The sequence below is a fragment of the Dendropsophus ebraccatus genome, chromosome 3, assembly GCF_027789765.1.
Source record: "Dendropsophus ebraccatus isolate aDenEbr1 chromosome 3, aDenEbr1.pat, whole genome shotgun sequence".
In the NCBI taxonomy this organism is placed as follows: Eukaryota; Metazoa; Chordata; class Amphibia; order Anura; family Hylidae; genus Dendropsophus; species Dendropsophus ebraccatus.
The window spans coordinates 88,411,572-88,436,983 of NC_091456.1; the positions used below are offsets into that span (position 1 = coordinate 88,411,572).

Here is a 25,412-nt window from a genome sequence, read left to right on the forward strand (position 1 = left end):
GGCTTTTAATGTAGCACATTTTTTTTAGACTCAAGATACAGCTTTTTATACCTATACAGTGTTTTATACCTATTTTACTGTTTGGCAAGGAAAGATTTCTAAGTGCTTTAGCGGTTATTCCTTCCGTACAGAATAGGATCAGATCAAAGTTTAGGCTGGGTTTACACTTCATATTTTTTTTTTTTAATAAAACCAGGAACAGATTTAAAACAAAAAAGGCTGCAAATAGATAAAGCTTCTCTGTTTGAGCTAAAAGTGCTCATCAAAATCATACATGTACTCCTACAGTGTAGATCCGCCTTCTATTTGAATAATCTAGACTGGTCACTCATGGACATATAGGATGAAGGACCATTTTAAGAAGTTAAAGTGGTTATCCAGTTAGATAAAGTACATGTTAAATCATCCCCCCCTCCTGGATACTAACAATCCAATACATGTTATTACCTTATGTCTCTCTCCCTTAGTTGTGAGAGAACGATGACGACAATCATTGGCTGATCGTGTCTTTAGGTCCTGACCTAAAATCATCGTCTGCCAGACGGGCATTGTTACATAAGAGAGTATGTCCACACTAAGGACATCACACAAATAACTTGCCGCAGATTCCGTGCGCTTTTGCTTTACTCTCCACCCATCCCATAGACTGCATTTTATGGTCAGGCAGATTACGGCGTCCGCCCAAAGAATGAACAGGATTATTCTTTGGGCAGATGGCGTAATCCACCTAACCATAGAATGCAGTCTATGGGATCGGAAAGTGGGAGCGGGCAGGCAGCAAGGTATCCACAAGAATTCTGTAGTGTGGACATACCCTGATAGCGATGTTCTGCTAGCTTTTGCTTGCTTCCAGCAGTGTCTGAAAGGCCACTCAGCCAATCACCAGGACAGTGCCGCAGGACATCAGGGCGCAGAGGGGAGGTATGTATAATTTATTTTACAAGGGCTAAACAAATATTGACTGTTATATGAAGGGGTTAGGTCTTGTTAACACGCCCTGTGAAGTTGGACAATTGTATAGCCCATTGCTTTCTATTGGGCTATTCACATGTTCCATTCTTTTCACGAATCTGCAATCCATTCTGTAAAAAAAAAAATAGGGCATGTCATATCTCGGACTCTGATCAGTTCACAGATCCTCCATAGAAATCAATGGAATCTATTTTTTTTTTCCACAGATTTTACAGCTGTGACATCCATGAAAAAATATGGATGTGATATTTTTATTATAAATAGCACTCTACAATTTTAACAGATCTGCGAAAACAACTAACATGCAAAAAGGGTGCAATCTGGGCCACATTTTTTATGTGTGAATAAGGCCTCCCCCCACAACTAGTGCTCCATGTATTATCAGTGTTATAGGTGTTCATATTGCCTCTATAACCTTTTCTTTGCCCTTTGACAAAACTGCCCTGGGGCAGAGAATTAAACGCACCCTTTAGCTCACCTCCCATCCAGCATCACCACCCAAAGTGTTACACTAGCATCCCATTCATTGACCACAATACACTGCAGCCAATCACTGTCCTCAGCATATGATCACTGGCTGCAGCATCCCATGCTGACTGTACAGCAGGTGTCAGACAGGAGGCAAGTTGAAGGATGTGTATACATATATTATAATATTTTTCTATGTCAATACAATTAACAAGCCAAGAATACACACAAACAGGTTATTGAACATGTTTAATACAGGTACCAGTAGTAACTAAAATAAACCTGGTGCATTCAGTTGGTCAGGGTCTCTCAAATATAATTTTCTGCATCATTTACATCAGATCTTAAGTTCACTTGGCATTTCAGCCCCGGCCAAGCCTTTTAGTAGATTATTTACTGCAAGTACAGCCATGGTGTTCCGTGTGCTATAGGTGGCACTTCCAATATGGGGTAAAATAACTGTAAACATAACATGAAAATCTTTATTTATAGAAATATTACAAGGTTACATTGGTGGCAGGAGGCATAGCTAAAGCCTTGTGGGCCCTGGTGCAAAATATCAGCATGGCCCCCCTCAAATCAGGTGCAGAATGAAGGTTGCACAACTACAACTCCCATTTTACCCTGCTGACAGTCCATGCTAGAGGTTGTAGTCCTGCAGCCTGGAGAGCCACAGGCTGCAAAACTAAAACTCCCATCATTGACCATCAACAGGGTATGATAGTAATCTTGCCTGTCCTACTCTTCTATGGTGCCCTGACCTCTTCAGGTCAGGCCTGCATCCTGCGTAATGGGGGCGGGGGCTGTGGGCCCCCAGCATATGGGCTCGGTCACAATGGCAACCATTGCGACCCCTATCAATATGCCACCGATTGGTGGCCTAATGTGTTCTAATACATACAGCTAACTTATAACCACTTCGACACCCCCCCTCAAACCGCTGGTACTGTTCCTTGGCTTCAGCCAATCAATCCTGGGACCTGGTCCATTTCCCTCTTGGTGCCAGTATTCCAATAAAAGATAGCATATATTCTGGTGGCATTGGTTAAATAGGCAGGGCCTAGGGCATCCATGCCCTAAACCTACAAAACCTCTCTCTTGCTACCTGCCCTTTTTTAAGCTAGAAAGAGGTATTTACGAGGACACTCACTGTTTTCAACGCTTTATTTCTCTTCAAACAAGCATGTGAATCAGTGCAAAAGCAGAGGGTGCCAGGTAGAGATGAGCGAACCTGGAGCATGCTCGAGTCCATCCGAACCAGAACTTTCGGCATTTGATTAGCGGTGGCTGCTGAACTTGGATAAAGCCCTAAGGCTATGTGGAAAACATGGATATAGTCATTGGCTGTATCCATGTTTTCCAGACAACCTTAGAGCTTTATCCAAGTTCAGCAGCCCCAGTTAATCAAATGCCGAAAGTTCGGGTTCGGATGGACTCGAACCTGAACCCGGTTCGCTCATCTCTAGTGCCAGGGTTTCTCTGTGCTTCTCTGTTTCACACAGATTTGTGCTTCTACAGACTCAAGGTGTGCTGATGTGACCTGGTCCTTAAACCTTACTTTGGCCGTGCCCGCACCACCTTTCACAAAACAGTGCAGTGTGAATTAAAACCAATAACATTAAACAATGCAGTTAAGCAATGCAACAAACACTATGCCGCATTAGAGGAACATATTCAGATCAATTTTATTATTTGTTCCTAATGTTCCCTAAGTGTTAGTGGCCGATATTATATTATCCTCTTCCTGCAGCAGTACTTTATTATTGTCCCGTTCACAATTTAACCTGATGCATTTTAGTCCCAGAAACTTCAGGGTCCTTGTGTCACCTCCATGTTTCTCTAGTATATGATTTATCTAACTGGGTCCTCCTTTTTTTAATCCTTACCGATCTTACATGCTGAAAGAACTGTATATTTATTGGGCAGATATTCTTCCCAACGTAAAAAAAGCTCTGCAGTCACATAGGTCTGTGTAGGCTACGTATTTGGTTCTGCAACATATAGTCCCCAGTATATCAAATTTAACTCATCACAGGTTTACAGGTCTTTGGATATCCACACCAATTACAGTTACCGCACCTTAAATGGCCAGTTATCTACCCAATGAATATATGGTTCTGTGAGCATGTAAGATCGGCAAGGATTAAAAAAGGAGGACCCAGTTAGATAAATCATATACTAGAGAAACATGGAGGTGACACAAGGACCCTGAAGTTGCTGGTACTAAAACGCATTGGTTTAAGTTGTGAACGGGACAATAATAAAGTACTGCTGCAGGAAAAGGCTAATATAATATCAGCCACCAACGCTCAGGGAGAATTAGGCATGAATGATAATGTTTGTGGCATTGCTTAAGTGTGTATGTTATTGGTTTTTGATTAACACTGCACTGTTTTGTGAACTGTGGTGCAAGGGCATGGCCAAGGTAAGGTATAAGAACCAGGTCACGTGAGCACACCTTGTCTGTGCAAAACAACTGTTGCTCATCACAGAGAAACCCTGGCGCCCTCTCTCCTTTTGCACTGATTTACATACCTGTTTGAAGAGAAATAAAGCGTTGAAAGAGGTGAGTGCCCTTGTATATACTGTATCTCTTTCTTGCTAAATGTCATAAAGTGCTAGAAATCTACTGGAGTGAGCACCCTGTATCGCTATACAATATATATGCTGACCCCTGACATATATCCCCCAGTGTTCAGTAGTGCCCTTCTTTTTTTGCTAGGCCCCAGGGGCAAGTAGCAAGAAGAAAGATGCATTGCAGGCCTAGGGCATGGATACTCTAGGCCCCGCCTCTCTGACCACACCACCAGAATAAATTTATTTTTTTGCCAGCTTGGATTGGCAACAAATTTCCTTTACTTTTATTAAATGATTTTTTTTTTTTTGATGTTTCACCCTAATAGACCCCATGTCGCCTGCTGTATCCACTGAAAATTGCTCTAAGATTTAGCATGTGCAGATCAGCCTCCCACCATTTCTATTGCTGTCTCGCCACTAGATCATCTTTACTATAGAGTGAGCATGTACAGAATCATCTTGCTCCCCTGCTTTTTGGGATAAGGCAGGCAAATTTGCTCCTTCTTCCTGGTATACGCCTCAGGCAGGACCTTCGTAAATGGGGGAGATTAATCAAACATGGTGTAAAGTAAAACTGGCTCAGTTGCCCCTAGCAACCAATCAGATTCCACCTTTCATTTTCCAAAGAGTCTGTGAGGAATGAAAGGTGGAATCTGATTGGTTGCTAGGGGCAACTGAGCCAGTTTTGCTTTACACCATGTTTGATAAATCTCCCCCTATGTGTTAAGTCTCTTTTTTTCAACCAGAACAAGACTAAAAATCTGCCTTCAGGAGACTGGACCTGGATTTCTGGCAAGTATAGCTTTGTTTTACAGCATGATAATGAATAAAAAAAATTAATGTAAATTGTAATCATGCTTTATATAACATCTACTGCAAATTTAGATTTTGAAAGTACACTTAAAGGATTTTAGGATCATTCAAATATTCTCTCATGTAGGGACATCACAGCCTTAAGGGCCTTCTACACATGCCGATTATTGGCCAGAAGCATTGCTAGAAAATAGGCCATGTAAAAGTGACAGTAATCAGCTGAGGTCCGGGCACATATTTGTGCTGTCAGTTTTCTGAACAAGGATTGTTCGTGCAGCCCAGCCGCTTGATTTGTCGGGCCATGTAAAGGCACTGATCAGCGCTCAAGATCTAAAAGAACCTTTAGGCTATGTTCACACACCGCCAAAATGACAGCCAACAACAGCCATTATTTTGGTGTGTTAACATAGCCTTGGGGTGGATCAGAGAATCTGCAGTGTTTCTGCACCAAAACCAAGACTATAAAAATGTATTTAAAATCTGTTGCATCTCATTTTTAGAAAACAATTGTAAAACTGCAGTGGTTCCATATCATGTGGACATACCCTAAGGGCCCTATCACGGGGAACATTTGTTATATCTTTCGAACTTAAAGGGGTAGTCCACCCAAAAAATTTTTCTTTCAAATCAACTGCTACCATGAAGTGCCAGAGATTTGTAATTTACTTCTATTAAAAAATCTCAAGCCTTCCAGTACTTATCAGCTGCTGTATGCCCAACAGGAAGTTGTATTATTTCCAGTCTGGAGAGCAGGAGAGGTTTTCTATGTTGATTTGCTCCTGCTTTGGACAGTTCCTGACATGGACAGAGGAGGCAACAGAGAGCACTGGGTCAGACAGGAAAGAAAACACCACTTCCTGCTGGACACACAGCAGCTGATAAGTACTGGAAGACTTAAGTTTTTTTAATAGAAGTGAATTACAAATCTCTGGCACTTTATGGCACCAGTTGATTTGAAAGAAATTTTTTTTGGGTGGACTACCCCTTTAAGCGATAATCTTTCTGTGTGTTCAGGCAACGATCAAACAACTAACGAAAATTCATTTGTGTGTCATTGATTGCAACTTTTGACCTGACCATAAAATCGTTGTTTATGGTTCATTAATCATTTACAAATCTTTCAGTACATGTACACATTGCAGTAACAATTGTAACTAATGTTTATCGTATATTATGGTGAACAATTTAAGGCCTTTCGCAAAAAAAAACTTGTTTATCGTTAATCACAGAAAATGAAAAATTGCTCCGTCTAATAGGACCCTTACACTGAATAATTGTTCTGCTTACTATCTTGTCCTCACAACCTGACCTTGGCAAAGTCACGCAAAATATATCCCACTATTGAATATAACACTACATATACCACATTTCAGTCTGTCTAGAAGTGATGATGGTAAATTCTGTATAGTTTTTATACTTACCACAGTTCTTGAGGCTGAGAAGTGGGTGGTTCGTTGGCAATGGTTCAGGAGTTGTTACATCTAAACCAGCAGCAGCAATCTGCCCAGTGACCAGAGCCTGGTACAAGTCTTCTTGGTTTACAGCAGAGCCCCTGAAATGGTTATTTAAAAACTTAATATAGTTGTAGTGAACACCCTGGTTTGGAAATATAAAAAAAAAAACATATAGTAACATTTCCATAATTAAGAAAAGTTAAAAGGGAATCTGTTACTAGGTTTACACCGTTGTATTTTAAGAAGGCCACACACCATCAATAACTGACGGACGAACAATTATTTGGCCATTAGTTATCTCTCAATGTCAGGCTCCAGTGTCAACCAGTGGCCGGTGGAAGCAGTATCTATTGAATATTGTGGACTACACAGCGCATGCTCATAGTGCAGTAGACTGCTTCCCTGTGCTTGATGTCAACATCACTGTACTTAGCTTCTCTTTCACCCGTTTATGCTGCACTCAGGACAGCATAAACCTTGTGATAGTCTCTTTATAGCTAATATATTGCAGTTGATCGACACTGAATGGCTTATCTAACGATGTAGTCAATTCTACAGCAACAACACTACAACTTCTCAGTGTTTCTTACTGCTGCAGTAGTAATGTTTGCGTGTAATTATGTGTTGGCAGCATGGACTGACTTGTGGGGTATACTTTAACATAGTTAGGCTAGGTTCACACTGCGTTTTTGCAATCTGTTTTTTTCATCCGTTTTTTGCAAAAAACAGATGAAAAAAAACACGGATGCATTTGTGTGCATCCGTTTTGATCCGTTTTTCCATTGACTTCCATTGTAAAAAAAAAAAAACGGATCAAAACGGATCTGGTTTTTTTTTAACGGACACAAAAGTAGTGTCAGCTACAATTTTGTGTCCGTCAAAAAAAAAAACGGATCAGTTTTGATCCGTTTTTTTTTTAACAATGGAAGTCAATGGACAAACAGATCAAAACGGATGCACACAAATGCTGTGAACCTAGCCTTACTAAAAGGTGTTATCCACAATAAGAAAAAGCACAGCTTATTTTTTTGCAAAAGTCAGCTCCATTCACACCAATAGAACAGAGCTGTAAAACCCACACCCAAACTGAGGAAAAGAGTAGCCCAGAATATGCACTGCAGCTCTATTCATTTTACATCTGTTTTTGCAATCAAAGGGGCTCCACCAACTGGCTAGTTATCTTCTGTCCTATGGATACAGCATAACGTTTAACTTTGGGATACCCTTTTAAAGGTATATGGACGTTGTAGTGAAGGGTTAACCACGGTGTGGGTCAAGCTTTACATTAGAATAGCTTACGTGTAATATATATATATATATATTTTTTTTTACCACTGCAGGAGAAATGTCTGGCTCCTGAATCTAAGGTGAACACTGTGGGGGAGATTTATTAAGCATGGCGTAAAGTGAAACTGGCTCAGTTGCCCCTAGCAACCAATCAGATTCCACCTTTCATTCCTCACAGACTCTTTGGAAAATGAAAGGTGGAATCTGATTGGTTGCTAGGGGCAACTGAGCCAGTTTCACTTTACACCATGTTTGATAAATCTCCCCCTGTATTTTTAAACTACTTGATCCACCATGATATCTTCCTATTTTGTCTGCACTACATTTCATATGCAACAAACATTATGCTAAGGATTTATTTCCATGTTTCGTTAAACACAGACAGCACGGACGGGGAATATTCAAACACTTTTACCACTCCTGGCATTATACTGATCTACTACAGGGTTTCCACATCCGTGCTTCATGGAATCATGAACAACATTCATTCTTTACATTTTAAATACAAAAAAAGTTCACTTCTGTGTAACAGTACCTCCATCCACCTTCCCAGTTTGTGAAGCAGAGAGTAAACTACCATAGGTAGGAACACAGACCTGCTTGACTTACTGTAGTTCACATGAAAGCAGTTATTTTGCATAGTACTCTAACATAGGCTGAATAGTTAACTGTACTAACTTACCGACTAATGTTAATAAAAACTGATGTTTTCTTCATTCTGCTAAAGAAATCCTTGTTGCACAACCCCTCTGTCTCAGGAGTCAAAGAGCAAGACACAATAACAAAATCGGAATCTTCTGTAAGCTTTTCACAAGGCACTAAAAACATAAAAAAAATTGAGAGATTGATGTCTATCGAGCAAATATATAGCCAAGATGTAATGTCCCATAGAGGGGAAAAGACCATTTTTAAAAAATTACCGTATTCAGCATTAACCTCTGCAGCACGTTCAGGTCGAGGCTGACGCCCTGTGTACAAGAACTTTTTTACTCCAAAAGGTTTAAGGCGCTGGGCAATAGCCATTCCTTGTAAAGCAAAAAAACAAGTAAGACTTATACATCTTCTCATCTATCACATTTGACTTCTAAGGGTGCCTTCACACCTAACGGATCCGCAGCGGATTTCACGCTGCGCATCCAGTCCTATCCATTCCTGCGAGTATGTGCTCTCTAGGAATGAATGGGACTGGATCCGCAGCGGATCTCGCTGCGAATCCGCAGCAAATCCAGTAGGTGTGAAGGCACCCTTAAAGTAAAAGGTTGAACTATATGCCAACCAAGGAAGAACTGTCCCTAAATGTCATGTAATAAAGAATCTAATCACTAATACAGTCTTTTATCCTACAAATATAAAAAATTGATTATCAAAATTAGTCCTTATTTACCACATATTCTGGAGTATTTACCTATTCGGCCTAAACCAATGATGCCCACTGTGTTGTTAGATAGTCCATAGCCACACATCCACATTGGTGCCCATGATTTCCATCCTCCACTTTAAAGAAAAAGCATAGCTATAATTAAAGAGGTATTACAATTTAAGCAAATAAAGGTTACAATTTCCCTACTTTCCTGTACTTTCTGTATTTAAGGGGTAATCCACCATCAGGTGAGAAATAAATATGCTGCAGAAGCATATGGCATTGCTTACCCGCCTGCCCCAGTTCTGTTACATCAAAAATCTATTTGTTTTGGGGCTCTCAGTTCTGATTGAGCAGTTGCTCAGTACTACAATAATACTAAGTAAAACAAAAGATGCATTGCTTTTCTTAGCTGTTCATCACAGTCCTCCCACTCTGCCTACTCCCCTCCCACAGCACTCCTGCCAATTTCCTGTCCAAAGCTGTTGTAGAATATCTAATTTCTCAGCAGATTATTGCAGTAAGGTTGCAGCAACCTATAGAGGCCAATTTAAACCCTGTCTGCTCTGCATTATTCAGCCCAAGGCAGCATGATGTTAGCGCACCTCACAATCCCTAAAGGACATGTCAATTCTTTGAGCCAAGAGCCGTGGAGAGCAGAGGCGCCCTATACAAAACATTGAGACAGTAAGGCAGGCGGGATTCCGAGTGGAGTAAGAAACGGAGATTCCGCTCAGAATTTCCACCTCTTTTCCCCAGTGTGAACGAACCCTAAATGTCTCAATAAAGAGACAAGATCCAGATAACCTCCTGTAACATCATAGGATGGTGTGTTGTCTTGGTAAACAGGAAGGCGCTGGAGAGCTGTAGACAATACACATTTTGTAGTTCCTCTAATTTCTACTGCTATCGGGGGTGAAGCACGCAAAACCACACTGAAGGCAGTACTTTTAATGATTACATGATACTGATGTATTTCAGTATAATATTATATACCCCTTTAATTCCTAGTATTTCTGAAGTTCTCTTCTTGCCCCATGTCCAGAAAAAAAAAAATTTGTTCCAAAGGAAAAATAATTTGGTCACACTGTATATATTTTATTGACGGTGCACACAAGATTATACTTGGCTCCTGCTACCTACTTTTTTGCACCAGGAAGTTAAGGGATACTGTTGGATACCACATTGGTTAATGCAAACGGGCTCTTTTGGCATCTGTTAGGCCTACAGGGTCTATTGACATATGTGTGTAAACTCACATTCCCAGCATTTATACTATAGAATGCAGTATAAATATAGGTATAGACTGGTAAAGAGTAAGAGTACTATTACACAAAGCAATTTTCCGACGACTAACGATTAACGATCTTAAACGACCGCTAAGGCAAAAGACCCGAAATCGTTCGCCCAAGTACACGAAACGATGACCGTTATTTATGATCGTTCTTGCGGTCGTTTAGTCGTCGCTATTGCGTACGTTTCAGCTGTGAATTCTTATTCCACCGAACGATATGCGAACGATGTGCGAACGATCAAACAAAAAAATAGGTCCGGATCCTATTAAACGATCAACGATTTCTTGTTGGTCCTTTAATCGTTGCCTGCTATTACACGAAATGATTATCGTTCAAATCCGAACGATTTTTCGAACGATAATCGTTCCGTGTAATACCACCCTTAGAGATCATAAACTGGAACTTTACAGTACACAAAAGTTTACAAAGGCATGCTGAGCAAGTGGCATTGTGTAAAAAAAGACTTACTTTTTAACTTCTTGTGTAGCTTCTGGCAGGCGGCGGCAGGTGGCTAACAATAATGCTACGCTCAGTTCTGCAGTGGCCTCAGTTAGAACATCTGGAGTATAACCCACTCGGATTCCTCTGTAATAAACACAAATGCTATTTATTTCAGCGTCACCATACACAAGAATGAAATAAACATCTACGCAATCCATAACCAAGCGGTATATACAAAGAACGTAGTCCAGATGTCTTTAGATTACCTGTACACTAAGGTACATACCGTTTTCTAATCTCTTCTATTGCTAGGTGGTCAAAACCAACAGACAAAGTACTAATAACCTTAAGGTTGGGTCCTAAAAATTGAAACAGAACAGAATTAGGATATGAAATGTGTTTGGAGAATGGTTTTTAAACATGTGTTTTAAAGACTGGAAATAGCTAAGATGCAGGAAATGACGACTATTGGATATGTAAACTGAAAAATACCTAGATGCCTATGTATAAATAATATTACACAAAAACACATAGAAATACAACAGCTCACCGCAATGGCAAGATACAGACACAACGTTCAGATATATAAATGTGAATAGGATCCTACCAACTGGGTCTCACATATGTGTTCAATTAGGCAGCTCCACAGCCAACATTCAGATTCCGTATAAGGCAAAAAAATGAACACACGCCACACCAATCCGTGATTTTCAATTGCTTATGACTTCATTTTTTCATTCACATTTTTCAAGGACAATTACATGTCTCATAATGAATAAAGTCACTTAAATTTTACATCACCCAGTGGCAAACGGTAGCAGAGTCTCTTAACATGCGTCCTGGTTCAGCTTGTAGCCATCAGGACACACTTCCCAGATGGGAGTAAAAGTCCAACTTCCATGCAAAGTACGCGACGTTTCAAGAGCAGCAGCTCCCTTTGTCAAGCCTAACTCATGTGTGACCCCTCACCAATACATATAACCCGACCTCTCGCGAGATCTGAGATCTGTTTAAAAATAGACATAAAATAAATTAGACAGCATGGAAAAACAACATATATCTAACGGAATAAACCTCCTTCTAGTTTATACATCATAGTTTTTATAAGAAGACACTGAAGTTACATGCCTCGTTTAACCCTTTTGGGTTCAGTGCTTCCATCTTATTAATCCAATACACTTCGCGTTGTAGCAGCTTACGCTGCGTCTGTTCACTGTCAAGAGGTAGAGTGTGTTGATAGTGGACAGACGCAGCGTAAGCTGCTACAACGCAAAGTGTATTGGATTAATAAGATGGAAGCACTGAACCCAAAAGGGTTAAACGAGGCATGTAACTTCAGTGTCTTCTTATAAAAACTATGATGTATAAACTAGAAGGAGGTTTATTCCGTTAGATATATGTTGTTTTTCCATGCTGTCTAATTTATTTTATGTCTATTTTTAAACAGATCTCAGATCTCGCGAGAGGTCGGGTTATATGTATTGGTGAGGGGTCACACATGAGTTAGGCTTGACAAAGGGAGCTGCTGCTCTTGAAACGTCGCGTACTTTGCATGGAAGTTGGACTTTTACTCCCATCCGGGAAGTGTGTCCTGATGGCTACAAGCTGAACCAGGACGCATGTTAAGAGACTCTGCTACCGTTTGCCACTGGGTGATGTAAAATTTAAGTGACTTTATTCATTATGAGACATGTAATTGTCCTTGAAAAATGTGAATGAAAAAATGAAGTCATAAGCAATTGAAAATCACGGATTGGTGTGGCGTGTGTTCATTTTTTGCCTTATAAAGATACAGACACAATAAAGATATAAAATAAAATAAAAAATCACTAAAAGCAGCCCCCCCCCCAACTGCTAAAAAAAAAAATTCTCCCAAAAATAATGAGGCACTTTGTTACCATTTGCAAATAGTGTAAACCATCCCACCAATGATAAGGTGGCCCCATGCCGGGATGGATCTACACTGCCTCTCCATGGCATATAATAAGCCTATGCTCTGGGCATGCAGGGTCCATCTAATACTAGAAAAAATAATAACCACCTGGGTGGGATGGGTGGGGTGCACGGCCAAGTGGAGGCAGCCACTCTCCCAGGCTCAGACTGGCCCACAGAGGAGCAGGGGAATCCCCTGGTGGGCCCTACCCTTTGGTGGGTCCCTAAACAGAAGGTGGCCAGGATGACATAATCCCCCAAAACTGCTGCACATGCCATTCATCTGTTGGTGCTATACAAATAAATATTATTAATATTTACTTCCTTTATCTAGTAACCTGGGTTTTTCATCATATAATATAGAGGCAGGAAGTGACTGTGGTGACAAGCTGCAGCATGTAGTATGCGCAGCCCTTCTCCTCTCCCCTGGGACCCTCGGCCACCTTCTCCTCTCAGGTTGCCTCTTTCTGCTCTATGTGCTGCTGCTGGCAGTCGGGACATAGGAGGAGAGGAGGAGAGGAGGGAGAGGAGCTGCAGCCTGCCCATTGTGGCCCTGGGGCTGAAACTCTTACAGCAGGTACCTGGTGCTTTCCTGTACAAGAGGTGAATATATGTGTGTGGACATGAAGTGTGTATATTGTGTGAGTCTGTGTGTATGGTGCATGTGTGTGTATTATTTATGCATGTATGTAATGTGCATTTATGTAGATGTGTGTATTCTGTGTGTGTGTGTACACTATGTATGCATAAAGGTAATTTCATTATATCTGTGTATGGTGTGTGTATTATGTATGGATATAGGTAATGTGCATGTCTTTTTATCTGTGTATGTATTGTACATATTTGTATATAATAATATGTATGTACATGTTATGTGCACACACTTGTAATTCCCCCTCCCACACCTAAACCTGCTGAGGACTCAGCTTTCAGGTGTCAATTAAGCAGGGAGGGAGGTTACAGGAGACTTTGTAGCTTGCAGCTATTCAGGAGCTTGGAGAAGCCTTTAAAACATTAAAAACATTAAAAACTTTAAAAACATTTTCTATGCTATAGATGCACTGACAAATATATTTAAGGTACCATGTGCAGATCCTGTAGGTGTGAACGCACCCTTCACACACACCGCATCTGCAGCAGATTTGATGGTGCAGATGTGATGCTGTGTTCAGTTATTTAGATCAAACCAGCTGCGTATCTGCAGTAGAAAATCCACTGCGATATGGTGCGTGTGAAGCTACCCTAAAGAAGAAGTCTTCTGAAACTAACATTTCAGTCATTTTCGACCGGGTTCAGTGTATGTCATGGCCCAACTCCTTTAGCTGCAATAGTTGGCTAATGGATTGCCTGCTCAGCCAGTCAGTGATTGGCTGAGCAGGCAATCCATCAGCCAAGTAAGTGATGTTGCAGCTGGCGGAGCTGTAGGAGGCCGGTGGCTATTGGATATCATTAAGAAGAACTACCCTATAGAAAGGAGTGGAGCTGTTTCTGGGAGAAGGCTTTGTTCACACAATGCGAATATCTGTTGCGTTTTTAACATGCATTTTGATTGGTGAAGTTATTGAGAGACTTGGGAGTTCACCAACCAAATCACATCATAAATATCCAGGAAGGGATCCCCTCCTTGTCTATTTATTTCAACAGCTTTATTAACCCCTAGACGACCAAGGACGTACCTTTCTTATGGACGTCCTTTCTTATGAAGCGCGCTCCGGAGCTTCATAGGAAGTGGGGGCCAGCTGCAATGAGCAGGCCGGCCCTCACCGATAATGACAGGCTGCAGCGTGTCATTAACCCCTTAACCTTTGTCAGGCTGCATATTTTACAATGTTAACAGGCTGCAGAGGTACAGTTGTACCTTCATATAAATTCACTGTGGGTAGACTTTCTCCTTTACTTGGTTTCAGAAACTAAAGTTCATTCAGCTACAAATGTGCTGTTCTTCCCAGATATAATCATTATTTTGTTCATGTGCATATTTTACCCAGTATATACCAGTATAAATTTACCCAGTACCTTACACAATACCTTCAGAACCAGCTTAATATGGCATAAAGATTTTCTGGGCTTGTGACTAGTCAAACGCCTACCCATTACAAGGTCAGCTCAACACTGGGAAACCAACTGATGGTCCTCGACAAGTAAACATTGGTGAACGAACAGTATTGGACCTAGTGAGCTTGTATAAAGGCTCTGGAAGAAATGTCACCACCGATAACTTCTTTACAACCATGGAACTAGTTAAGGTATTGAACTCCTGGAACATGACAGTACTTGGTACAGTGAGAAAAAACAAAAGGTTCCTACCTAGCAACATGCAGCCTGCCAAAGAAAAACTTGACAAATTTTGCCTACAATCATGATGCAACAGTCTGTTCATATGTACCAAAGAAGAACAAATCAGTCACGCTTCTATCATCTATGCACATGACGGGAGAAGTTGAAGAGGCACTAGCAGCCAAGCCAGAGATAATAAAATATTACAACAAAACAAAAGGCAGAGTTGATACTATGGATAAAGTGTTGGGAGAGTACGCTGTGAAACGACGAACATTACGTTGGCCTCTGGCATTTTTCTACAATATGATTGACGTCACTGGGTTAGCATCCTACATTGTCTACAGAGAACACAATCCAAGCTTCAGGACAAAGGATCAATGAAGAAAGTTTCTGAAAGATCTCGCAAATCAGCTGTGTCTGCCTCTAATTGAAGATCATAGTACAAAACGAATGATGACGAGAAACCATTTTCTTTGATGTGCAGTAGAAATGGTGCTTGGACGATGCATTGTGGTAGTATCGCAAGCAGCAGCTGGCCCTCAAATACCTGATGGTAGTCGTGGACCCTCCCCTGTTGTTGGTAGTTGCTATGTCTGCCGAGACCTGAGGCTAAAACAACGTAAGAATAGAAAGTCTTGTGTGGTTTGTGCGAAACCCATTTGCGATGAACACTCGGCAGCAAAGACAACATGCATTACTTGCGAAGAAAATCAATTAAAAAAAAAGTTTTACATATTTTTTTTATATTGTAAATGAACGTGTTTTTTTTTACTTGTTTATAATAATAAAATAGCATTAATACTTATAGTAAGATGTGTCTAATGTGCGAGAAATACCTTAAAGTTGCAGCTTTTCAGTGTTCACTCCACGAGATCAAGGAGAATACTCACACAGATGCGAACTTTTGCGTAAATTTATTTTTCATTACACCGGTATCTCGTACAGGACTAAATCCAATGCTCACAGGCTGGCGTGTTCCACTCTCAGTCCAAACCATCCAACCTCGCGGCGGACGTTTCGGAGGACAGGCTCCTCCTTCCTCATGCGCGAGGACGTACAGATGAGGAACGCCTTAAAACTTGAACAAAGATCATGTGATCCAACATTGCCTGGATCATTACTGGTGAAATACCCTATATCTATATACAAGCTTATAGTAATGCACATAGTAAAGACGCATGATGCATAATGGAAGAGAATGCTGAAGTTAGTTAGATATACGCATGCATATTAAAGAAATGCTCTGAAGCTGCATACTTCATTCAGTCCAATAGGACTGAGAGTCTCCAGCTTCAGAATCCACCATGTTTCCCTCCGGAGCAATCGCTTACGATTCTCCTCCACATCGCTACATAACTCAAGTTGTTCCAATATTTGCCATCTAAGATCACATACATTGTGGCGATTTTCAAAAAAATGACGTGCCACTGTGGTTTCTCCGAATTCCTTAGTATCCTTTTTATCCTTATTGTCACTGAACTTCCTAATCGCTGACTTGTGCTCATTCAAGCGAACTTTAATTTGTCTGCTTGTTTGGCCAACATAGCCAAGCCCACATGGGCATTTCAGCAGGTAAATTAAATTTCTGTCATTGCATGTGAAAAATCCTCTTACATCTATTTGGACTGGATTGGACTGAATGAAGTATGCAGCTTCAGAGCATTTCTTTAATATGCATGCGTATATCTAACTAACTTCAGCATTCTCTTCCATTATGCATCATGCGTCTTTACTATGTGCATTACTATAAGCTTGTATATAGATATAGGGTATTTCACCAGTAATGATCCAGGCAATGTTGGATCACATGATCTTTGTTCAAGTTTTAAGGCGTTCCTCATCTGTACGTCCTCGCGCATGAGGAAGGAGGAGCCTGTCCTCCGAAACGTCCGCCGCGAGGTTGGATGGTTTGGACTGAGAGTGGAACACGCCAGCCTGTGAGCATTGGATTTAGTCCTGTACGAGATACCGGTGTAATGAAAAATAAATTTACGCAAAAGTTCGCATCTGTGTGAGTATTCTCCTTGATCTCGTGGAGTGAACACTGAAAAGCTGCAACTTTAAGGTATTTCTCGCACATTAGACACATCTTACTATAAGTATTGCTGTTGTATATCGGATTTAGTGGAATCCGCTGGATGTGCATGGACTGATATACTACTCTAGTAGTGCGGTGTTGGTTATTTATTGTCAGAATAAAATAGCATTATCATAAAAAAAATATTATTCTTTTTTCCTTGCATTATCTTCATTCAAAATATATGAGGGTACATTTGTACCTATGCAGCTTGTTATGGATGCAAAAATCTTGAGCCCTTATATCGGAAGGGGGTGGAGATATTTTATTGAAATTTGGCCAATATATTCTGGACCAAAACTGCAGAGATGTCATAAAATTTCAGCCCTCTACGCCTTTTCAAAAAAAAAAAAAAATTATTGCAATTTTAAAACGGAAAAGGTACAAATTGTACCTAGTCAGACGGACAAAGGTGTCCCCTGTCACTTGCCGATCGGGATCCCTATCTCTGCATCGGACCGCCTCAGTGCGGTCCGAGCCACAGGCAGGCTCAATGAGCAGAACGCCTATAACACTGATTAATGCTATGCCTATGGCATAGCAATGATCAGTGTCTCTAATCTGAGTATTGTATGTAAAAGTCCCCCTGGGGGAACTTAAAAAGTGTTAAATTAAAAATGTAAAATCACTAATACACTACCCCAAAGCCCCTCCCCCAATAAAAGTTGAAATCACCCCCCCTTTCCCATTATATAAATAAAACATATAAAAATAAATAAATACATAAACATATAGGCCCATTTTATTAATTAATTGCAAAAAAAAAAAAAAAAAAAAAAAGGATTTCATTAAAAAAATATATAACATTAGAGAATCTGTGTAAACCTGCATATGGTTGTGCTCGGACTGGCCTATAGAATAATGGTATCATGTCGCTTTTACCATATAGTACATTACGTAGACACAGGCACCCCCCAAACGATACCATATTGCATTCTTTTTTACGATTTCACCAATTCAACCAGAAAAAGTGCTAGAGTTCTTAGAAGGGGAGGAGGAAAAAACGAAAACACAAAAATGAAAATTTGCACGGTCCAATGGGTCATTTTGGGCTTGGTCCTCAAAGGGTTAATAATCCTCTTTGGCCGCCCTTTCAACATACAATTAAATTAGATTGTCAGCAGTCTCCTCCATGTTATCAAATCAGTGGATTCTAAACTGAGTGACCGGAAATGCTGGGAATTATAGTGTATAGAAATGTTGGGAGGTATGGAGGAAGAGCTGACTGCAAAGCATTAGGGGGAAGCTTGATGTCATGTGTTTTCAGCCATCATCATCATCAGTATCTTTACAGCAATGGAGCAGTTTATGAACCTGCCAAAGACAAAACACAGTCAGATTCGCCTATAGCAACCAATCACAATCATCAATTAACAAGCTTTTATAAAATTAAAGCTGAGCTTTGATTGGTTGCTATAGGCACGTTAAGACTGTCTACTTTGTGCTTGGCAACCAATCACAGTTCAGCTTTTATTTTACCAGAGTAATTTGAGAAATGAAAGCTGACCTGTGGTTGGTTGCTATGGGCCACATCAAACCATATTATTTAGTGTTCTTAGTGTGGCCCAACCATTAGCTGTTTGCTTAGTCACAAGTGTGTTTAGTGACATCTGCAGTAAAGCACATCGCCAGTCATTAAGGGGTTAATACTTCAGATGTGTTTGCCTGCAGTAACCATGACAACCGTGCACTGTGATGACAAGCGCTTATGTCATAAAGAAGCTTCCATAAAGCAATGAACTGCGCCCTGATAAGTGCCATCTTGGATGCGTCAGAGGACCTTGAGCTTGACTACTTTGCTGCCCCCTACCCTTCATGTAATTTGGAGGTTCTAGCAGGGAAAAAGGGGTGGTCTGTTTTAGACTACCCCTTCATTAAGTCTCCACCTTCTTGAGACGTGGACCTGGATCTGTGAGGGAGAAGAGATACATCCGCCTAGCCATCCATAAGGTGACAGATACTGCAGCCACATCTCTCTCACTTCCAGTTTATTATATTTATAGTATGGTATTACCCTCTAAGCCCAGGGGAGGGGCAACTCTCCAGCCATGGCTCCCTCGAGGTTTCCCCCACAGGGGGTTTTCCTCACCTGAGTGCTGGAGGGTGACTCTTCGTGAGTTGGGGGTCTATCATTTTCTGTGTCATGTAATTTTAAATAAAATTGGGCCCTTTTGACACCTGATTACAATGTGTTGTGTCTTTATTTTGCGCTCTTTGGTTTAACTTATTATGCTTGGGAGTTGGGGGTCCATTACATATTGCAGAGTCAGAAAGCTGGACATCTGCCTGCTACTCAGATCCATCATCTGCACAATGAGCACAAGTAGGATGGAGCAGTGGCTAGAAGAACTCCTGCATGTATGTGCATATCCCTGGATTAAAGGGGCACTCAAATCTTTATAGAGGTTCTTAAGGTTCTTTAAGGTACCATGTGTCTTCTTGACCTAACAGCATCTAACAGTGTCAGCAGTTTGGAACATGAATTACAGCTGACAGATTCCCTAAAGCAGAAGTCTTGTGAAACTAACAAAAGACAGGCAGGCCGAGGAGTGCGTAAAGATAATAAAGAAAGTATACTTACCAATCCCTGTCCCCGTAGCGCTGCTCTCGGGTCTCTCTCACACCTGCCAGAAGTCATTTTCGCCCAGGGTTGATGTGCGTGCCCTGGCTTCTCCAGCTGCAATGTCATGGAGTGGCTGATGGATTGCCCTCTCAGCCAGTCAGTGACTGCAGCGGTGTCCCGTCCTAAGTCACTGAATGGCTAAGTGGGTGATCCATCGTCCGAGTATGCGACGTTGCAGCTGGAGGAGCTGCAGGAGGCCGGCGTCTGTCAGATATCTTTAGGGAAGCGCTACAAGGGCATGGGGACAGGTAAGTATACTTACCCCCCTGCCTGCCTAAGATTTGTTAGTTTCAAGACACTTCTACTTTCAAGAAAATTAAGTGGCACCTTATGCTGTTTGCATAGAGTAACTGAGTTACAAGCAGTGAGCTAGCATCGCTGGTCACATACACAGCTCTGTGCAAAGTCGTTATAGTAATGTGAAATGTTTAAAGCTGGGTATATCTGGTATATGTAGGGCGGGGCCCTAGAATTAAATTCCCTGGTGGGCCCAAGGTACCCCAGTCTGACACTCCACTCCCCCCATCTGGAACACAGAAAAAAAAAAAAGACAAAATTGCAACAGCTCACCGCAATGGCAAGATACAGACCCAATACAGATATAAAAATCACCAAACCAGCTCCCTAACTGCTAAATTGTATTTGCAGAATTATTTTGGCAGTGGGGGGGGCTACTTTAGTGATTTTCATATCTGTATTGGGTCTGTATCTTGCCATTGCGGTGAGCTGTTGCAATTTTGTCTTTTTTTACATTTTCTGTATTTTTGTGTGTTTGCAATTTCAGTCATGGCAATGCGCTCCTGCCTAGTGCGAATGGTGTTCTAGGAGAGCTGACCGATTTTGTCTTTTTCTATGAATAATAATAGTGTTACAGGCTTTGGAGAAACCCATTTTCAATCTACTTTTTTGAAATTCTTTATCACTTGCAGTGATAAATCAGACAGACACAAGCTTTAGTGAAACATAAACAGTAGCCAGCTAGGTAAAATACAGACCTTTAGAAATATCCAACTGGTACCATGCATAAAGTTGTCCCATCTCACAAGGATAGGAATAACTATCATGTTTTAGGGGTACAACTGCTGGGACCCCCTCCAATCTTGAGAATGGGGACTTTTAGGATGGATCATGCATTGCCAATCCATGGCAGCTGCCCATAGAAATTGGAAGAAGCAGCAGCATGCGTGTCCTACCACTCCATTCTGAAGGGAAACTGAAATCCACAGGGACGCCAGCTTACAGAGGTGGCTAGCAGTGAGATCTCTAACAGTAGATAGTTATCTAGTTTTCGGAGTTGGGCCAACCCAAGTGTCACTGTCGATATAACTTTCAAAATCTAAATCAACAGTAGATGTGAAATAACGCAAGTTTGCAATATACATTCATTATTTTTGTTGTTGTTATCATCATGCTGTAAAACAAAGCTGAACTTACTAGAAATCCAGGCCCAGTCTCCTGAAGGCAGATTTTTAGACTAAACACATGAAGTCTGACCTGTACAGAGAGTCACGGCTCAATGTGTCCATCAGTCACATGACTGCCTTCCTGTTTTTAGACTCTGGAAAAAAAATCTAAACATAGGAAGTGCCATTTTTATCCATGAAAACAAAAAATTTATAATAAATATATATATTGCAGACTTGCTTTATATCACATCTACTGTTGGTTTAGATTTTGTCATGACGACAGGTACACTTTAAGCTACAGTACATAAGAAGGTAATAAGAACCACTGCCAATCTATAATCCTCAGAAAGAACTGAGGACACTGCATTCCCCCAGCTTTTGGTATAGTTTAACATTTAAGACTGGGTTCACACTGTATTTTTGCGGTCTGTTTTTTTTTATACATTTTATACATAAAAAGAAATAAAAAAACTAATGTATTTGTGTGCATCCGTTTTGATCTGTTTTTCCATTGACTTCCATTATTTAAAAAAAGGATCAAAAAGTAGATCATAACTTATCAGTACACAAAAAAGTGGTTGACCACATATCTGTGTAAGCAGAAAAAAAAAAAACCAACGTTGATCCATTTGCAAAAAATGCAGCGTGAACCCAGCCTAAGACCATGAAACATGCTTGCATGGAAGGTGAAATAGGGTAATAATGACATCTGTTAGAACCCCTTGGGACTGTCAGGAGCCTTCCTACCAAAAAGCTAAATTTGATGCTAACTGATTTGCCATGTTTATGCCCTTATTTATAGCTGATGTTGAAGACATGGTTACGTTGGGCATTGTTTTTTCTGTACTATGCAAATAGGTTATTGTTTATTGATAGAGAATATGACCATGTGACCATTCCTTGGGCAAGTCCAGTTATTGTCCTAAAAAACAACTTTAGAACTTGCTGCCCTGTGTCAAATTAGCGTGGCCTAAAGTACCAAGCCCTAGGCCTGCGCCACTTCTCCGGCCCTCCTCCCCGCAGGATTTCTCCTATACATTACTTGTCTGAACACTGCAAAAGTGCGGGGTGTTCAGACAAGTGATGTATAGGAGAAATCCTGCCTGGGGCATTCCTAATGGTGAAGAGGGCAGGGAGGAGGGACGGAGAGGTGGTGCAGGGCTAGGGCATGGGTACTCCAGCCCTCACCAAATTTGATACTGCGCTGAAAGTTTAAAAGTTGTTTTTTTTTTTTACGACAATAACTGTATCGCCTGTCAGACGGACCCCAGGACAGATCTTGGATTAAAAGCAGGTATCTGACAGTACAAGTGGTTTTGGGGGGGGGGGGGCAGATGGTGGGTACAGAGTGGCTTTAACTGTGGCAAAGACTCAATCAAAACTTACCTGCAGTGTCTAAAACTTCTTTATCGATCTTATCGGATAAGAGGCAAAGCAAGCCATGCGCCCCAGCAACTCCTTTCAAGAGTTCCTCCCTCGGCACAGGATCATCTGAATCCCATTGCTGGACGGTACAACTAGAAAATAAGTTTCTAAAAGTGCTCAGAAACATCAGATCATTTTAGGTGGCTACTATAGACATATATCTACAGGGGTACTCTGGGCATTCTTTTTTTTTTTTTTTAAAGATATTGCTGGTAGATCTTTTAGATCTATTGCATGGTAGGCGAGAATAGGCGGTTTAGTATTCTCTATGCGCCTCATTAGAAAAAATATATGAATGCCCGAAGAACCCTTTTAAATCTCCCTACCTGGCTTACCGACCCCTATTCCAGCATGTGATATCACTTTCTGCCACAACAAGTGGGCAAGTTTATGTCACACAGGACTGGAAGTGGGGTGGACTGGGAACAGAACTCCACCAGTCCACCTGCAGGGTCAGGAATACACATCCTGGATCTGGATCTTTAACCAACCTGCTCATAGAGTGAACTACAAGTCTACTAGGTAACTGGCAGAGGATGGGAGACACTGCCTTGCACTTTGCCTTTACACAGAGAGATTTATCTGATGGATTTTTGAAGCCAAAGCCAGGAATGGATTTGAAAAGAGGAGAAATCCGAGTCTTTCCTATATAACCTGTTCATTGTTTATAGTCTGTTTCTGGCTTTAGCTTAAAAATCTGTTAGATAAATCTCAGTGCCTCAGTGCCATTTTTGGGAACTTTGTAGTTTATTAGAGTGGTGCACTAGGGGCAGGACTACCACTCTCAATGCACTGATCTTCCTCCAGACGGCATTCCTAATGAATATTGATCAGCACCAGAGGGATGTCACTGCAGAGCGCCGCCCTAGTAGTTATTTGGTGGGTGGGACGGCCGGGGCAGAATTGTTCACTGAAGGTGGTAGTCCTGCCCCTAGTGCGCTAAGCTGCCTCATTTACATATCTAATAAACTACAAAGTTCACCTAAACGGGGCAGAGGATGAAAGTAAGAAACTTACCTTCTACCCAAGCACCCTGTGTGCTATAGGGACTTATCAGCAGGTTAGATGCTTCACTTTAAAGCTATATTCACACAACGTATACATTTCGTTAACAACGGCTGTTGGTAATGAAATTAATATGTTTGCATTGATTTCAATGCAACGGCCATAGTGTATACATACAGTATACACTACAGCCGTTATTGAACTGTGGCTGTAGAAAATAATGAGCATGTCTATTTTCTACAGCCGTAGTTCGATGAAAATAGTTGTGCACACAATGTAAAGTACAGCTGCCAGCAAAGGTGGCCCCAATCCAAATGGGAAAAAGATAACGTTTCTGTGGCCCATATGGGAGTGTCAACAGCCATGGATAAGATCCGTCTAATCCTGAATAATAAACCAAATGGGACTAAATAATACTGCAATAAACAGGGTCAAAGACTATGCAGATACATTTTTTTATCATGACAAATTGTTTCATAGGAGATGCCCAATCCGTCTTAAAGGGAAACTATCAGCAGGAGCAGGATAGAACAATCTAACCGGATTCTAGGTTCCCATAGAAGAGAGTAGTTTCCCTCTGCCAACCCCAAACACAAGTAGCGTTGTGCAACTGGACTGTAAGGGGGTATTCAACAGGTTTTGTTGCTGTCATTGGACAGTCCATAAATACAGACATTGTGCTACAGAACAAAGTCATGATGCCATTATGATTTGGGGAGCTCCGAAACTATTTGAACCTTCACGCTAGCAGTAAAGTGGCCATTTTTATTGGTCGATCATCTAGCTATTCAGAAACACAAAAAATAATGCAAAAGCTTGCTCGCTGCTAATGGTATGACATACACATAATACTGATATGAAAACCACTAAAAGCAGCCCCTCCTAACAACTAAAGAAAATCTCCCTAAATATAATGAGGTTCTAAGCATACCATGCTACCATTCCAGCGGGGTTATAGGTCAGCTAGGTAACTAGTTCCCCAACTACCCCTTTAATAATACTTAGTGGCCACATACAGTATTCTTTTGTTTTACTTGGGGGTATTTATCTATATACACCGTGTTTCTCCTATACGTCGGGAGTACTTACCTCTGACACATGTCACTGAATTGCCATGCCATGGCATACACCCGCTACAATGCAAAACAAAATAACTTGTGTATGGTGCAGCATGCTTTTCTGCAGTGGCCTCTGTATAAGCCACATACCACCCCATGCAAGTCAGAGGGGTATATGGTTACAGTCAATGTATACACCTGCACGCACCTATGTGTTTGGCCAATAGCAGTGTGAACACAGCCTAGGTGTCCTGCACTTCTGCATCATATACAGTTGTGTCAGTCACAAGACTCAACAGTTGTGTGTGTGAGCAAAGTGTATTATTCCATAGAGTGCACCAGGCTGTGCCAAGCAAACACTGAGGGGGTACAATATGACAGTATGTAAATGTCGCACAGTCATATAACACTGTGTGGACAGCATCGGAAGAGCGGAAGTGTTACTTACTTCTCAGCTAGGGCTAGGATCTTGTGCCCTTCTGGGGGCAGCCTTCTACTTACAAACACCCTCATGATCTGCTGAGCTGCTCTCATTACCAGCTGTGACAAGAAAGAAGCGCCAGGAGGAGGAGTTCTACTGCCTGGAAGGAGGAAGAGCCTTGTGGGTCAACGGCGCAGCTTTCCCATAGAAAGAGCTGAGAATGAGACCACAGCGCCACCTGGTGTATATTCGAGGCAACAGCCGCAAGACGATGACATCCAACCAAATGGCTACAGGAAATTGGCCATTTATTCCATTCATTTTTAACATGCGAATAAAAGATTGTGAGTATTGTAAGTCACCGATATAACTTGTATCTGGTATATATTCTGAAGTAAAATTATGTGCACAGGTGTCTTCTTCTTTATGATGTAATACAATGTGCAGGTAGATTATCGAGCATATAAATAATCCAAATAAAGCAAATATCTTACTTGGCTTTTATTGTAGAAACCAGA

The 25,412-nt window shown here is 41.2% G+C and overlaps 1 protein-coding gene across 2 annotated transcripts; it reads right to left on the bottom strand.

Annotated features, from left to right (window-relative positions):
• Window positions 1–1,672: 1,672 nt before the first annotated feature.
• Window positions 1,673–25,049, bottom strand: GRHPR (glyoxylate and hydroxypyruvate reductase). Of its 2 annotated transcripts, none has more exons than XM_069962188.1 (9): window positions 24,922–25,049; window positions 22,372–22,502; window positions 10,954–11,026; window positions 10,695–10,811; window positions 8,977–9,065; window positions 8,492–8,539; window positions 8,254–8,389; window positions 6,252–6,382; window positions 1,673–1,899 (listed from the first exon to the last, which is right to left on the bottom strand). In XM_069962188.1, exons 1-9 carry the CDS (start codon window positions 25,005–25,007, stop codon window positions 1,778–1,780), a joined length of 933 nt encoding a protein of 310 aa, XP_069818289.1. In that variant the 5' UTR covers window positions 25,008–25,049; the 3' UTR covers window positions 1,673–1,777. The 2 variants fall into 2 exon arrangements, with proteins under 2 accessions (XP_069818289.1, XP_069818290.1); XM_069962189.1 differs by having other exon boundaries at window positions 8,492–8,596; window positions 24,922–25,040.
• Between the last annotated feature and the right edge of the window lie 363 nt (window positions 25,050–25,412).